Here is an 18,509-nt window from a genome sequence, read left to right as displayed (position 1 = left end):
TGCTTTCTTCGCGCTTTTACCATGTCCTCACCTTTCTCTCCATGTAATATCAGTCATGATTTTTTTGCAATAGTTTATTCACATGCAGAATTACTTCGTGGCATAAGCAGCAAATTGTTAGTACTTTGCCCTCCTGATATATTAGGCGCAAGAAAATGGCATCAAAATCACAAACTTCAATTTTCGGATCCCCATAAATCTACGGTGCCAGTAGTACCATAGCTGTGGATATTTCTACAGAATCTTTACATGTAATAGTATTCATCACAAAACTTATGAGCACCCCTCTTTATGCCATTCAAAAATCCAGCCCGTTTAAAAGTGTAATTTTTGTCTAGTTTTTCTGGTGATTTCATGTATCGATTTGCAACTCTACTTATTTATTTAGACGCAAAAGTTCATATCCTCCGTATACCTCTGAGGCGTACGTACTGAGCAACTGTAGTTTTTGTAAGCGTTTCCAAATGCAAAAATTCGCACTCCACCGACAACACACATGCCCACCATCCAGGAATACTTGTACATACGACAACGTGAATGACATTATTGACCTTCTCATACATAAGGTTCGTCAGACGCAAATTTATTGAATTTTCGGAGATGGTCGAGCAGTCAATCATTTTCAGAATTTCTAGATCATTTCAGATGGATTGACTCTATTCGAACAGACGTAAGAACATACAAAAATGACACTGGAAACATACAAATTATGTGTGTGGGTTTGTGAGTAGGTATGAACGACCTTCAAGAGCTCAAATCCGTTTACCAATAGTGCTGTATTGTTGATATGGTAAGAACCTACAGGCACAGGCTGATTAACTGGCAACGCTGTTTATTCTTTCAATTACTTGTCATAGGGTGTGATTAAAAAAAGTTCACCATTTCCCATTGAAAATCACCCATTTCCAACAACTTTCTACCAATTCAATTTTTTGTATCTCTACTTACTGTATAAAGGGTTGCAAGTCTTGCTGCTAAGATGATAGCCCAAGGGAACAGCCTGGTTAACTCGCAACACTACTTTTCTCAATTATAATAGGGTCCGCGGCGGCTCAGCGTTGGAGCGTTCACCTCTGGTGCATGACGTCCGTGGTTCGATTCCACCTCGCGCAAGTGAACTTTGTGGTTAACAAACACCGCGTACGTGGATTTCCTAGAGGTTCTACTGTTTCCTCCCACTTTCACCGTTCCACCATTTCATCATTTTCTTATCATCACCGTCTCCTTTAAGCTTACCCAGCATAATGTGGGACATAAAATTCAGAGATTTCATCTCATTTTTCAATCACAATCAGTGTTGCCACACTTGGTACAATTGTACCAAATTCAGCCCTTTTGTCATTCGTCCGTCCGTTGGTACTACGCTGGCATTTTCAGTCCCTTTTGTGAAACAGTTGGTACAATTCTACCCAATTCAGCGCCATTTAACAAATATTACAGTCTATTATCCTCCTTCGGTCCTGAAATAAGCGAGCATAAAGTACAATAATTTATACTTTAAAATTTTATTTTAACATACTGTTTACACATGAACTCGGAGATGATTGATTTGTTTCTCGTTCTATACTTTTTTTTCATATATGGCCATAAGGCTGTTTTGATTTATTTGTCACTTTGAAATAGATGCGCGTTTGGTTTCCTTACAATACTAACCGAAGATGATTTCTGCTTTTCATTTTAATTTGCGGTTTCTGTTTTACTTTCTGCGGGCGAGAAAAGTTTCATCTACTTCCACGGTTGTTCGGTGTCCTCCTATTTGGATGTTTTTAGAAAGAGTAGTTTCTTAGCTTGGACCCTTCCAAGCGGGGGTAAGTGTTCTAGAACTTTACCTCTTTTAGTTTCGTATTATAAAGCCATATATTGTACTGGTATAAAATAATGAATTCAGCCATTTTTGTTTCAATTTGGTACTATTTTTCAGCTCACTCCAGAGCTAGGGCTGTGGCAACACTGATCAAATAAAGCGCAATATCAGTGTAAAGCTCAACCGACTGCTGCGCGTGAGAAAATTCCACCATTTTCAATTGAAAGTTACCCATTTATAACAACTTTCCACTCGTTCCATTTTCATGTATTTTACGAAGTGTTGATACCGAACTTTGGATACACCTGTAGCCTGGTAGCCTGTATTAGGCCTAAGATTTGCATGTCTTGCTGGGCTGCAAAGTTCCAAGTTTACTTTCGTTCAAACTGTTTGAAGTGAGAAGGTACAATCCTGATTTTAAGAATTATAAGTTGTCAGTAAACTGTAGTGGTTTCATTCTTTATATATTTATTTATTGTTTGATTGCAGGTAGAAGAAAATCAGCCTAAACACTGCAGACCAACGAAGGACGTTGATCCGTGCAAAGACGCAGGGCAACAAGCTCGACAAATAGCAGAAAAGAAATGTTCTATTTTGAAGGTGAGGCAGTTGTAGATTTAATTGAATGGTATGAATTATAAACACATAAGTTGTTTCAATTTTTGTTTCTTCAATAATTTTAACATATTATTATAAACTGAAAACTCGTTCATTTTTAATATTGCAAAATTGCTTTTATTGTATTTGATCGATCAACTCCTACTGCCGTAAAATAAAACCCCATTTCGATCCGTTGCATGATGTGACATAGGAACATTTTCTTCTTTTATTTTTCTTCCTTTCGAAATTTACAATCTACGTATGCGTAAGTACAGGAAATCTTAAAGGACAGATGTGTTCGTCCAATCGGCTGATGACAGTATCAGAGCAGAAAAGGTAAGAGATAGAGATATACAGGGTGTTACAAAAATGACGTCACAACATTTTGGGAATAAATTCCTCACACCAAAATATGGAAAAAGTTCATATTTATCTGTGCTCAAAAGTGGATAGTTTCGGAGTTATAGAGTGCCGAAATTGTGAAACAAATGAACTTTAGAAGTTCATTGCTCCACTACTATGGGACCTATCATAGTCTGGTCAAGGCATTACTGAAGAACTGGTATGTGAACTATCTAAATATCTCTGTTTAAGACTGGTCCAGTATTTACATATCAACTTTAGAGAGGTAAGTGGAGAGTGATCAAATACCGGAAGTTCTAAAAGATGTATATTTTAATAGTTCACATACTACCGTACTTCCTTAGTGACGTCTTCACCCGATTACCATCCGTTCCATAGTAGTGGAACTATGGACCTTTAAAGGTCATTTTTTCACGTTTTCGGCACCCTATAAGTATGAAACTACGCACTTCCGACCACAGGTTCTTCTGTCTTACTTTGATGTAAGAAATCCTTTATCAAAATATTGTTTCGAATTTTTGTAATACCCTGTGTATGGAAGATTGCATAATTTTATTACCAAACTAGCATCGATTAGCCGCTTCGCTTGGTTAAAGTTAACATTTTAAACGTACAATTTCTTATATCAAAGTGTTTGGTACCTGTGAAATATATTTTTGCTTTTAGTGTAATTGATTTAAATGTCATCAGAAGTATCACTGTTCGTCTCAGTGACACCGAAAACTATAAATTCGACAATAATATCGGTCATTTTCGATGATCTCTTTTATATATATTTCCCCCTCTCCCAAGTTGCGTAGCTGAATTGGGTTTAAACGGCATCTGAAGGGTCACCGTTCATATCAGCTACCACGACAAGTATGAAATCGGCATTAATATCGGTCATTTTCCATAATGTCTTATATATCTCCTCCATGTCTTCCCACTGCTGCAAGGCACGGTAATTGAATTGCCATTGTTAATCCCAGCGAACCTGAAGACTATTCATTAGACACTGATGATAGTAATTTCGATCATTTTTATATATCTATCCCTTCCTCGAAGTTGCGGGGCTGAATTGGACATAAAGTTGGTCGGAAATTTCACTGTTCAACTAAGCGGTCTCGAAAACCATGGATTCTACACTAATACTCGTCATTTTCAATCTGTGTTATACACATTTCCTCCTCCCTCTGCCAAGTTGCCTGGCTGAGTTCGGATTTAAAAAGCATCCGAAGAGTCACTCTTCATCTCAGCGACCCTTAATATTATAGATTCGACACTTATATCGCTCATTTTCGATCATTTATAAATGTCTCTCCCCCTCCCCAACCATAAGTGGCACCGTCAAAGTGATATGACAAAATCCACCTCAGGTCCGAACCTCATCTATGTGGAAACTGTGAACGACATTGGTCCGGTGGTTCAAGAGAGTTGAAGTCACAAAAGCAGGCAGTTATCCATCCCCCTGCCCATCCTCATCCCCGTGGCACCGTTGAAAGTAAAATAATAAAAGTCATCCCAGCCTGAACATCATGTATGTTGAAAATTTGATCAAGATCGGTCGGGTGATTCAACAGTTATTTAGTTTTATTTATATTTATTTATCTCCCCTCCCCCCTAAGTTCTACCATCAAAATGATGATAAAAACCATCGCAGATTCGAACTTCATCTACGTTAAAAAAATTGATAGTTTAAGAGCTATTAAATTACACACACACACACACACACACATATATATATATATATATATATATATATATATATATATATATATAACGTTAAAATGATACCGTAAAACCCACCCAAGGGTCGAACCGTCAAATCCAAATGACAAAAATCGTGCCAGGCCCTGGCCTCACCTTTGTTGAAAATTTGTTCTCGACCGGTTGGGTTCTTCAAGAGTTATCAGATTTTGTTTATTGTTATATATATATATATATATATATATATATGTGTGTGTGTGTGTGTGTGTGTATGTATCTTCACCTCCTTTCCCCAACTTGTAGATTCCAGCCTGAAGGTGAAAGTACAAAAGACTTTTCAGTCTCAAACTTTATCTATGTAGAAAATTTGATTGAGATCGATTGCCTGATTCAAGAGTTATTAAGTCATATACCTACTCACTTTTATTATTATTTATATCGATTTTTCTATATCTCCCTCTCCTCCTCCGTGCTACATTACTCCGTCAAAAAGAAATGATAAAAAAAAGTTCCAGGCTTGAGCCTCATCTATGTTAAAATTTGATCAGCATTGGTCGTTTGGTTCAGGAGTTATTAAGTTTTATTTTTAGTTTTTTAAAGCTCCACCGGTTTGGGTACAAAACCTCGCGGCGACAACCTCGCGGACCAAAACCTCGCCTGGCCAAAATCTCGCCGGGCCGAAACCTCGCCTGGCCAAAACCTCGCCACCCAAAACCTCGCGGGACAAAATCTCGCCGGGCCAAAACCCCGCCTGGCCAAAACCTCGCCGCCCAAAACCTCGTGGGCCAAAACCTCGCCTGGCCAAAACCTCACCTGGCGAAAACTTCGCGGGCCAAAACCTCGCCTTGCCAAAACCTCGCGCGCCAAAATATCGCCATACCCAAAATCTCGCCTGACCAAAATGTAAATGTTCCAACAGATGACAAGGATGACAGTATAAAAGACGCTGTTTCAGACAATGTATCACGGGTATTTGACCAAGTCTCGCGATACCATATGAAAATACTATTTCTGTATTAGAGGAGTTCAATGTGAAGATAGGGCGACAGCATGTTTTTAAACTGGTTATAGGGAAAGAAAGTCTGCATAAGGAAAGCAATGACAACTAACAGGGTTAGTTTCGTGAACTTTGGAGCATCCAAAAACTTAAAATTTCAACAAAAATCTAATACTATTTATGAAAGTATGAAATAATATATGAGTTTTTACGACGTCCCTTGATTATGTCCTGTAGGTTAAAGGAGACGTAGATGACCAGGATGAAGGAAATGATCGAATAAAGAAAGTGGGAGGAAACGGGAATAACCCGAGAAAGCCCATGCACACGATGTTTTTTGTATCTTCTTCTTCTTCTTCTTCTTCTTCTTATTATTATTATTATTATTTGTAATGTGGAATTGCATATTAAGAAACTCATTGGGTAAATTTTAAAGAAAAGTTTCATTCGCGGCGAGGTTTTGGCCACGCGAGGTTTTGGATGGCGAGGTTTTGGCCCGGCGAGATTTTGGGCGGCGAGGTTTTGGCAACGCGAGGTTTTGGTCCGGCGAGATTTTGTCCCGCGAGGTTTTGGGCGGCGAGGTTTTGGCCACGCGAGGTTTTGGCCCGGCGAGATTTTGTCCCGCGAGGTTCTGGCCCGGCGAGATTTTGTCCCGCGAGGTTTTGGCCGGCGAGATTTTGGGTGGCGATGTTTCGGCCGCGAGATTTTGTCCGTATCCCGCTCCACCTCCTCTCCCTTTAAGTTTTACCTTCAAAATGAAATGATGAACGCACTTCCAGGCCTGAACCTCATCTGTGCTGAAACTTTGATTGAGATCGGTCGGATGATTCAAGAGTTTAAGAGTCACAAAAATAGTTATTTTCAATTTTATAATATATGCAGATAAGTATTGCACGTATTATGAAGTTGACTAGGTGCAATATTTGAAGCATATAAATGTTATTATTTAGTCAAAGTATCATAAAATTATAGTTTATATAAGGCAACATAATGCAATTAATTATGAATTCTGTATAATAAAAACATGTCGAAGTATGATATATGTTTCAAACGATAGTTTGTATTGAGTTAAACAATATCATATAAGTCAATAAGATTGATTTAAACAATATGATATGCGTCAATATGATTGAGTTAAACCATATTACATGAGTCAATATGATTGAGCTAAACAATATGACATGAGTCAATACGATTAAACAATGTGATATGAGTCTATGTGATTCAGTTAAATAACATGGTATGAGTCAATACGAGTTAACATGATATAAGTCAATATGATTGAATTAAAGAATATGACATGAGTCAATACGATTAAGTTACAAGATATGATATGAGTCAATATGTTAGATTTAAACAATGTGATATGAGTCAATGTGATTGAGTTAAATAACATGGTATGAGTAAATATGAGTCAAAGTGATTGAGTTAAATAACATGGTATGAGTAAATATGAGTTAACATGATAAGAGTCAATATCATATGAACCAATATGATTGAGTTAAAGAATATGATATGAGTCAATATGATTGAGTTAAACAATATGATATAAATGCTGTTACATATTTTTTGATAAAGAATATTGTTCTGTAAATTAATAAAAAAGTATAGTAAGATAATTATGCCATTTATTACGTTCAAAGTTATACCCTCATTATGCTCTTTATTATGACATTAGCAATATGGAAGTACATACAGTATGGTTAATGAGGTAATTTATAGTTCCAAATTACGATTAATTTAAAGCTTTAATTTTTCATAAGTATAATATTTTCAATAATAATAATAATAATAATAATAATAATAATAATAATAATAATAATAATAATAATAATAATAATAATAATAAACAACCAAAACGTGGCACCAAGGTAAAAACTGACAAGCCCTAGGGTAAATTCTAGGGATGCCAAGTTTTGAAAATGGAAATACTATACATCCTTTTGGAGTAAGTATACTCTTAAGATTGTAACATCATCGCTCGTCAAAAATGTGAACAACTTGAAAGTGGTTACTTCACATAAAATTACATAAAATTGAGAATTCGGAATTTGAATTTACTATCTTTAGTTATTTATGAAGCATTTATTAAACTTACTTATTTCAGTTTTGGTTGAGTTGGCACATGTAACTTTTGTAGTCTACCATCAATAATATATTGTATTTAAAACAGGAAAGAAAATATAGTTGGCAATATAATTATGGGAGTGACTTTAAAATTATTTTCTCAGTTGACAAGTACTATTAAGTACTTCTAAATCTGAAGGGTGAGGAGAGAGAGAAAGAATAAAAAACAAGGGTATGTACCGTAATACTCGCACAACATCCTCTGTCCTGAGAAATCAATTAATACTATTGTATATAATGACATATGGGTTTATTCTTCAAGTTTACACATGATTTCTTAAGAAACAAGTATTGTTAGAAATCATTCGATGGCTAATATAAAAAGGACCAAAATGCCAAGAGTTTCATAAAATAAGTTATATTTAAGGCTATAAGCAATTAGTATATTTGTAATGTTATATAGGTAACCAAGAACATTCTGTCGCTTTTTCACCCAACAACTTCGAACATCCATATGTCACCCAACACGTGCCTGAAAAAACAAAAATAGTCTCCATCACCATCGAGGAGCTTCTGCCAACGTTCTGGAAGGTCATGCATTCCATCGCGGTAGGACTTGGTCGACCGTAAAGCGGAAAATGTTATCACGTGCATTTTGCACATCTACTAAGGATGTGAACTAGCGTCTTCTAAGAAGATTGTCCAAGAAATGGAATCCGTGATAATCGAATGGTGCAATGTTTGGTGAGTATGGCGGATGCAATAGTGTTTCCCGTCCAAGGAGTAGAATGGTGTTCCTGGTCATCCTAGTCACTTGGGGTTTAGCATTCTCCTGTAGTCTAACAGAAAGATCCCTTTGTAACTCAGAAGTGCTGGCTCCAGAGTGAATTTTGGTCCCAGTTCCCCACATGTCTGGCCACTATTCACGCAAATCCTGCTTGAAGATCATTTTGTACATGTGTTGGTCTACTGGCACGTGATGGTCTTCGAGTGTTTCATCATCGTCCTTAAACCTGTTAAACCACCGCTGTACTATCCACTTAGTCACGACACCCTCGCCAAAATCCTGGAATATCTTCCACCCCGCTGCAGCGTTTAAACTCGTGCAGCATACATGCCCTTAAAACGTTCTATGGAGGTCACAGGTTCACTCTGTTCTTACACAAGTTCACGGTGTTACTGAACCGCCATAACCAAGTAGTATGTTGGATATACCCACACCAACAACTGACCTTCGCCTTATCTCCATTCGCATTCAACTCAAGGTGGGAGGACCAATTTAACACAGACACCCACAAAAAGCGACATAACTTTCTTGGTTATCTTTATAGATTTAGCCAAAATAGGCCAAATTGGCATCACTGCCACCTTGCAAACGATAACATCACTGTGACATAACACCAATTTCGTTGCGGAATGGAATTGTTCTATGGCCGTGATCACCCCGTAGTCAAATGTGGTTCACTTTAGAGGCAAGATGTAAATAAATCTACTTTCCACGAAATTAAAAGATAATATGAATAGGAAAAAAATAAGACTAGAAAGAGCAAAATTAGCGGACATTTAACGTCCGGTTTTGAGGTCGTACTTGACACCGGACAAGGATGTCAATAACCCAACTCTCCAGTAGAATAGTAAATCCGCTAATAAATTCTCACGCGTAATTTTCGAGAAAATGGTAAAAGGCGGATTTTTATGGTATTAAAAAACATGTATTTCGTTGCCATTAATCATTGATAGTTCATTTGTTCTCTTGGAATACTACAAATGTAAACAAAATACAGCGGATAGTTGCGGGACGTATATATAGGGTGTTTCAAAACAATACTGACAACGTTTGGGAGGTGATTCCTGACACCAAGGTAAGACGAAAAATATAGACCAACCTGGGTGTACAAATGCCTCCGTACGAAGATATTGACTGCCAAAAACATCAAAAACTGAAGTTTAATGATCCTTACCTCGAAAACTATGGGACCTACCGTAGCAGGGGCGTCATTTAGGAGGGCAGGAGGGGGCAATTGCCCCCCCAAGAGTTTGAGAAATACATATACTTTAATTGATTGTCTATTAATATACTAGTACAAAACCGGAAAGTCTTATGTCTGTGTTGCTTTTGCCCCCACAAGCGAAGTCTGAAATGACGCTCCTGTACCGTAGTCGGGCCAAAACTTCAGTTAGGAACCAAAAATGCATGCTTCATAATCCTAAGATACTCACGCAACAATTTTTATTGAGGATGTTTGGATACGGGCATATACGAGGATCATTCAATAAGTAAAGAGACAAAGTCTATATTTTTAACACTAATCAATTTTTTTTTGTTTCAGGGGTGTTAGCTGGCAAAATTGGGATATGCTCTGATCTGATGTTTCGTAATTTTATGTCAACATAACTTCAAAAATATCAATTCATCATGGCAAGTCCTCTAGAAGATTGCACCTTAGAAGAACGGCGCTCAGTCATTAGGTTTTTAGTCGCAGAAGGTGTAAAACCAAGTGAAATTTTTTCTCGAATGTTGAGACAGTACGGTAACAGTTGTATGAACCGTGCGAATGTGTACAAGTGGGTTGATCGGTTTAAAAGTGGCCGAACAAGTGTAGGTGATGAATCCCGATGTGGACGTCCAGTGGAAGTTTCTGGTTCTTCGTTGGAATCGAGGATTGACGGACTTATTCGTGATAACAGAAGCATTACTGTTGAAATGATAGCTGAGGAAGTTCAAGTAAGTGTTGGAACTGTTCACAATGTAATTAGGAACATTTTAAAGTACAGAAAAACGTGTGCCAGATGGGTTCCCAGACAGCTTACTGACGCTCATAAAGAATCAAGGCTTTCCATTTGTCAAGCCTTAACGTAACGAAGTTTGATTGAAGGAGACGCTTTTTTTGAAAGAATAGTGACTTGCGACGAGGCCTGGATCCATCACTACGACGCTGAGACCAAAAGACAGAGTATGGAGTGGAAACACACTAGCTCTCCAGTTCGCAAAAAATTCAAGGTTCAACCTTCCGCTGGTAAAGTGCTGCTGACCATCTTTTGGGACTCACAGGGTCCAATCTATTGCAATTTCCTTGAAGATCAGCAAACTATCAATAGCCTACACTATTCTGAGATGCTAGAACACAAAGTTAAACCAGCTATCAGGAGCAAACGCCGTGGACTCTTGTCAAAAGGAGTCATTCTTCAGCACGATAACGCCCGCCCTCATACTGCCCAGCTGATCCAAGATAAGCTTTAAGAATTGGGTTGGGAGGTCTTACCTCATCCTGCCTACAGCCCAGACCTCGCCCCATCTGATTTTTACCTGTTTGGACCACTCAAAGACGCCCTGCGTGGAAAAAGATTTGCTAACAATGAGGAAGTTAAGGCAGCGGTGCAAAGGTGGCTTCGGGGTAAATCGAAAGATTTCTTCGCCAAGGGAATTAGGAAGCTGCAAGAAAGATGGGACAAATGCATAACTGTAAAAGGGTGATTATATTGAAAAATAGCCTTGGTTTTGAAGGATTGAAATAAATCTTTATTGAGCTATCGCAGTTTGTCTCTTTACTTATTGAATGCCTTTCGTAATTTGAAGTATTCATCAACTACTTCTATATAAATTGTTGCGGGAGTGAAACATGAATATTCGGATAGGGTACATACCAATTCTTAAATAAGGCATGGACCCGACAGCGGTATGTCACATAGCATTGGAGCTATGTACATCGGCAGCCTATAACTCCGAAAGGAAGTATTTGTGCAGCCAGGTTGGTCTATATTTTTCATCTTATCTTGGTGTCGGAAATCACCTCCCAAACGTTGTCGGTGTTGTTTTGAGACACCCTGTATATTGTTCGTCTCTTAATGATGACACACATATTCCTTGTAATGATTACTATTAAAATGTACTTATTTTGTCTTGATAACGATTACTAAACATTTGCATTAGTTAAACATTGACATTAACAGTATTTTATCTTTAACAGAGCGTTTTGTTTCAACCATGTCATCGTGTGGTGTCTCCAGATAAATTTATTGAGTCGTGTGAATATGATCTTTGTGCCTGCGAAGAGAGTGACCGTTGCCTCTGCGCCGTCATATCTACTTATTCCGCTGAATGTAGAAGAGCTGGTGTTATATTGGGATGGACAGAACAGTCACTTTGTGGTATGTGAAACACTTCAATTATATAAAACAAATACAAACAGAAAAATTATCACATGTTATAGTAATAATGCGAATGTGGTTTAGGAATATGTATTCATGCAAAAAGTTGGGATTTTAAGCTTATCTGACAAAATAAAGAAACAGTAGAATAATGCATAAACCAGAAGTAACCATGAGATGAGAAGCAATCATAAACCATCAGATATTTCATTTCATTTCATGAAATTTTTCATACTTCTCTTTTTTACAGAAAAGCATCAGTTGTTAAACAAAACTATATAATAAAGTAGAGATTCTACATTGAGGTATAAAATTACCTCCAAATGTTGGATGGTAAAAATGTTCGCTTTCAACATGGAAACCGATCAATATTCACTTCTCACAAAACAGCACATCTAATTTTGATACTTGCTGTGCAAATTATATATTTTTTTCAGTTATATTTTTATTTTATTTTATTACACAGTAAAAATGGTTGTGTTAATTCAACTCAATTTTAACACAAGGCAGTGGTTTCAGCGTGACTACCACTATGCGGTGTTAGTCCAACACATATCCCGCGGTGTTGGCGTTTAACGCAGGGGGTGTGTTACTTCTTTAACACACAACCGGTGTTGAGCCGTCCCGTAAGCGTTAATGAACCACAAAATTACTCTCTCAAAATATTTTAAATCGTCTATATGTGTAATGTGTTTACATTATGCTGAATCTAAAAAACACTTTAAACAACTAAAAAAAAAAATACTCCAGTGGAGGGTGGAAGACCCGAACCACCAAATTTCCGATTACTAGCCGCGTGCTCTTCCTACTTGGCAACGGAGACGATGAAGAAGACGTCGCTTGTAGAGGGATAAATTGTTGAGATCTTTTGAATTTGGCTAATCAGAGTGCTCTTTTAAGCCGCGTATATTCGACGATAACCATTTGGGACAAGATAAAATCTGTTCGCCATGTAATTTTAAAACAAAATGACGACTCTCTATTTACTTTTTTTTATAGTTCTTCGATATTCACTTTTAAATGATCGGCGATAGTTGCCATAAAATTGATCTAATAAAGTTGATGCATTTGTTGCTTCTAGTACACAATCGCTTAGAAAAAGAAGCAATAAATGCATCAAATGTGGGAGATGAAATTTTGCATATATTGGATTTGTTTAAGTATTTCTTTCTACTGTGTTTGTCAGTAGCTTCAATTTATAAGCCTTTATAATTAGATGCCCAACATATTTGGCAATCACGGAAGCGGAGAATCACGGAAGCCGAAGATTGTGTTAATTTAACACACAGATTGTGTGTCATTTCAACTATCGGCATTTGACACACAACTTGAAATAGAGAGTGAGTTGTTCCAACCACTTGTTTGTGTTATATTTTAACACAATCGTGTTAACACATAGGCATGTCGTTGAAGTAACACAACGACTTTTTACAGTGTAATATTACTATTATAATTAGTATTATATTTCTTACTCCAAATTTTAGGATTAAATAAAAACTTTTACCTATTACATAAGTGCAGCATGAAATGTCCGTAGAATCTGACCTTTTTCTGGAAATCCTCTGTTCTTAAGTTTCCAACGCAGATAGCGGTGTGCTTACGCAAGTCTTCATGCAGGCTATCTATGTAACATTATCTATCACGATTATATTTATTCAATGTAATTGGTAATTCCTTATAGACAATAACGTACAGTATATTCATCACTTACATATTTATGACAACAATAATATTTCTCACAAAGATACTAAAATAATGGAAAACTTTCAAAATATTATTTATTACTTATTCTTTTAGCATATATTTATATTTCAATTGATCATTTCTTTCGGAATTCACTGTTCCTTTAAGTAGGATATTTATCAACTTTTTGATCGTTATTGAATAGATTAAGACTAATGATGTTAAGGATTTCAATAAATAGTTTTCCAAAATATACTAAGTCTTTCTATTGGGGAGAAACTTGATTACTTTTAGTAATTTCTCAGTTTACTTTCATATTTTATGTCTCGTGGTTAAAGCACTAGGTTCCGTCAGGAGATACTTAGACTAAGAAGAATGTTAATTAGATATAACATAAAATATTCTGTGTTTCATGAATTTTTTCGAACAAATCTGCCGTAGTTGTAAATGACATTTCAGTACAAAATTTGAAATTGACTTATCCTGCTATAACTAAATTTAAAAGTGGTATTCTGAAGGTGTTTAGACAATGATTAATTTGCAAGCTAAATTCGACTGATACTACATCAAATAGTGGATCGTATCCGTGCAAGTTAGACAAGAAATGCATTAACGTCCACCTATAAAATAGATTGGTATGCATTACAAAGAAAACTATATTCAGAGTAACGTGGAAACATTTGTCAATGATAGTTATCTACGGGGACTACTGCACTGAAGAAGTCAGATGAAGTGCGAGCCTTTTACGAGAGTCCGGTACACTTCGTGCAAGTGGATGGTTTTGCGAAAAAATTTTTATAGACGAAACACTATATTATTTTATTTTTTAAGTGAGTAATCATAATGAGAGAATTTCCGGTGTACAAGAATAACTCTGGTCAACTTTTAGGCATAGATCCCTGAGTGGTCCATTTTCCTGAGTGGGCACCAATTTTCCGTTCGTAGTTTGCCAACCAAAATGTCCGAGTTGAAAAAAGTCAATATTCGAGTTGCTGGCATGCTGCCAAATGTATGTTTGAAGGTGTCCTCGCTTGATGTTTAACACTAGAGCACCCTTCATTGGTGAAAGATGTTTTTTTGTGACAAACCAAATCAGCACAGACAACAGTGATCGAAGATTTTTGTGAATCGGTGTAGAGATTCACCACAAATTCTACTGTACGTGCTTTCATCTCATCATCCACATTACCAGATCCTAATTTACTTAACAAGTATGAGTTTTTTAAATATACATTGCAATGCTTTCTCTTTTTTTCGATTTCTGTGAACTAATTGATGGTGATTTGGCGGATACTTTTGTTAAATGTGTGCTGAACTTTCTAAACAAGGTGTGCTCAAGAGTTGGTTTATTCGACCATTGCAGTTCATGTTCTATTAAAAAAATACAAGATTTAGGCGAACAGCAAGTATCTACTGACCTATTCGGAGAAGTATTGAAGATCGAGAATGTCCGCTTCCTCAGCAGTGGAAATGTTTTATTGATTTTCCTAAAAATAAATCTGACCTCGTAACATTTCTTTCTTTAGAGCTGATTAGGTACTGTAGACAAACATTAAAATACTAACCGTTTGTTATCATATCAGTTGGATTTACAGACTTACTTCACATGGAGTCATCACAGGGTGAAGATCTACCATTACCAAAATCTAATCATGACAAGGCTGATACGAGGATAATACTTCAAGAATACCACGCCACCAGCTGCGGTTGTAAGCAGCTGCTCATTGGCTACAAAGACACCGATGTTCTTGTTCTCTTCATACATATTTTAAAACATTTAAGGCAGAAGAAATATGGATGTCTGCTAGAACAGCAATAAAATTACGACGTATTTCCATCCACATAATTGTGAATGAGCTAAACGATGAAATTTGCCATTCCTTGCCAGCATTCCATGTACTTACCGACACCACCAGTGAGTTCGCAGGAATTGAAAAAAAAATGCATGGAATGTATATTTTTTTAAAACAAATCATACTTCCTAAGTAACTTAGGATCTGGTAATGTGGATGCTGACAAGATAGCACATATAGGAGAATTTGTGGTGAATCTCTACACCGATGCACAAAAATTTTCACTCAATGTTGTCTGTGCTGATATGGTCGGTCACAGAAACCCAGACCAACTTCCACCAACGAAGAGTACTCTAGTGGTAAACATCAAGCGAATACATCTTCAAACATACATTTGACGCCATGTCAGCAACTCAAATATTGACTTCCTTCAACCCGAACTATTTGGTTGGCAAACTACGAATGGAAAGTTTGTGCCCACTCAGGAATCTATGATTAAAAGTTGATCAGAGTTAGTCTTGTACACGCAAACATATGAGCTACACAAAGAAATGCAAGTGCGTGATGGCTTCAGTAGCTGTACGGCACGAAAAACTGCACCTGTAGTGGTATCAAGTGTTATAACTCACTTACAAACCCTTATGTACCAGAAAATGATTCATCTAATGAGGATTCTAAAGACTAAGGAAATTTGAAATTTTGCAAATATTTTGCACAGATTTGATATGACAATGTAGCATATCATTATAGTTCCGCTTGTTTCCAGTAATTAGTAAATATTTAATGAAGTTCGATATAATATTCTCATAAAATACATGCAAATACGAGTATAGTTATTGAGGTTTCTGCAAAAACTTTTTGAAAGTGGCCATTGAGAGAATGCAGGCCCATTCATGATTTTAGAAATACTCTTCAGGTGTACAACGATGTTATCAATCACCCTGTATATCACCTGTAAGTGGTGTTTGCCCATCTCACTTAAGACATCTTTACATATATATTCTACCATTATCTGTATTCTCTACTTTTTCATTATGGTAAGATAAATATTTTAGTTAAAGAAATAAGGAATTATTTGAACGACTGGTGGAAATGCTGCACACAAATAGAGTTGAAAAATCGGAATTATCCTGAATATCAACCGTAAATGGATTTTAACATTATAAAAGACGTCTTTACTTAACTCAAAATTTTGTGATCCTTAACGCACGGTCGTATCAAATGACCAGAGATCTAAAAATGATCATGACAGTGCAGGAGAGCCCAAGGGAGAAGGATCAGAACTGTTCTTCAAATATTGGAAAGGAATAAGCTTTTATCTCGGAAACAAAATCTTCATTGACTGAAGTGAGCTGAAATTCAGTGGTGCCATTCAGAGCATTAGCATTCCAATCGAAACACACTTGGATTCAAACTCACCTCGCTGTAGGACTACTTCTGGAAGTAAACCTAACAATATTGGTACCGTTGAAAAGACAATTTAATGCTGTACAAATCTTATTAGGCACCTTCTTTCCATTTCCCAACTCATTTGGGAGATACAGAGTGAAAACGAAAACATTGAGGTAAAAATATATCAGTTTTTAATGTTTATGTTAAATGTTCCGAAAAACTGTTTGGTCTATCCAAAGCGTGAATATACAAAATCGTAGAGGAGACCTTACAGATAAAACCAGAAAAAGAAATTCATTAATATCTTGATTCGTTTTTGAGATATATCCTTTTATTAGAAACGCTCATTTTTTAGCTCCAGTAGAGGGGGGAGGGGTGTATGGGGGGAACTTCCGCTCGCATCAAGCGACCGGCGGGCTAGAAATAATCAGGATCGTGGGTTTGATGATTTAGAACCATCGGTTGCTTTTAATCTCTCGGGTTGAACGAAACCTAATAATGTCCTGTTCTGCCCCGACTATAACTAAGATCTTTTTCTTTCCAGATATAACTTGTCCTACAAACTCTGGTCTGATATTTACTGAATGTGGTTCACCAATCCCTCGCACCTGTGCGAACAAGGTTGGAAATGGAGGTGATAAAGCGAAAGATTGTTTTAGCCCATGTATTCCAACTTGTCAGTGTCCTCAAGATAAAGTGCTCAGTAATGGACGTTGTGTCAGCCCTAATGATTGTCCTTGAAGTACTTATTCAGGAGAGAACCTTGTAAACAATATGATCTCTTGTCATTGTTTCAAGTTACCAGTTATGCGTATGTTCTCATTTGTCTACCAACTTGTTGCTTGTTGCTTGTTTATGCTTGCTTACATTTATATTCTAATTTCAGTAATAAAATTCAATAAAAATTCAGGTTGGAAATACTTGTAACAATATGTTAAATTACTTAGTTGCTACTATAACTTTATAAATAGGGTTGCCATAATTACACCCGTATTTCGTACGTACTGCTTGTATTTTTGTTTGTGTGTTCGTGTCCTTATCGTAGAATGCATAAAAGAGGAAAATGTCCGTATTTGACAGCTTTTGGAGCTGCCCGAAAAATCCCGAGTCGGAAATCGCTAAAATCTCAGCGAAATTTAGTTTTTACTATTGACGTTGGAGGCAGCACTATTATCGTGACAGATCAGAGCCGACGTAGGGCCTTCCACCGCTTGTCATTTGTTTGTTGTTTGTGCAGGCCTTCATAGTTTTACATTAAGTTAGTTGTTTCTATTTTATATAAATCGTGACAAGTAGCGCGTAAGCAGAAGAGAAAATATAGTTTCAATGAAGATCTGAAAAAATATTTTAACTGTTTAAAAAACGGCACGGCAGGACAACAAACATGACGATGAAGTGTATTGCAGGATTTGTACTTCTCAGTTTTCAATTGCATTTGACGATCGTCGGGATTTAAGTAAATACGTTGAAACCAACAAGCACAAGAGAGACTGGGGCTACTTGACACACTGTAAATTAAATCCACGTTTAGCGGTTGGTACCCCCGGTACGTATGTCATAGCAGTGGCTACGAACGACGCAGTTGCTGTTGTACTTTTGTGGATATAGGAGAGCGTTTCAAGAGTTAAGAAGGAAAAAAACTTTTTTTAGAGGGGGCAAATAAATTTTTATAATTCTAGTTTTTATGTGATTTGAGGTAGTAATTTATTAGTAAAGAAAACAACGAACGATGGATTTCAAAGATTACTATTTTGCCTACAACAGCCATTGAGATAAACAGTGTATGACTCATAGTCATTGTTTGCAGAAGCAAATAAGCTGACATCGCACAATAGGGCTGGTTGATACAAAACTCTTGGAGTAGATTGACACATGTGTCAAGCAACCCCGTGTACTGATGAAAGATATTTTGAATGTATTTTGTTAAGTCTTATGGTGAATGTTCTTTCATTTTCAGAAGTTTCACATTTCCTTC

The 18,509-nt window shown here is 36.8% G+C and overlaps 1 protein-coding gene across 1 annotated transcript in view; it reads left to right on the top strand.

The window, feature by feature from the left end:
* LOC145680802 (kielin/chordin-like protein) overlaps positions 1-17,799 on the top strand; it is a 114,076-nt gene extending 96,277 nt beyond the window's left edge. The window contains exons 10-12 of the mRNA XM_081751852.1: positions 2,294-2,404; positions 11,486-11,666; positions 17,079-17,799. Coding sequence (XP_081607978.1) covers positions 2,294-2,404; positions 11,486-11,666; positions 17,079-17,275 — 489 coding nt within the window. The 3' untranslated portion in view covers positions 17,276-17,799. The remainder of the gene's footprint in view (positions 1-2,293; positions 2,405-11,485; positions 11,667-17,078) is intronic.
* Positions 17,800-18,509: the final 710 nt, after the last annotated feature.

The sequence above is a fragment of the Thermobia domestica genome, chromosome 3 (assembly GCF_964235325.1).
Source record: "Thermobia domestica chromosome 3, izTheDome1.hap1.1, whole genome shotgun sequence".
Lineage (NCBI taxonomy): Eukaryota > Metazoa > Arthropoda > Insecta > Zygentoma > Lepismatidae > Thermobia > Thermobia domestica.
This window is presented reverse-complemented; position numbering and strand designations above follow the sequence as displayed.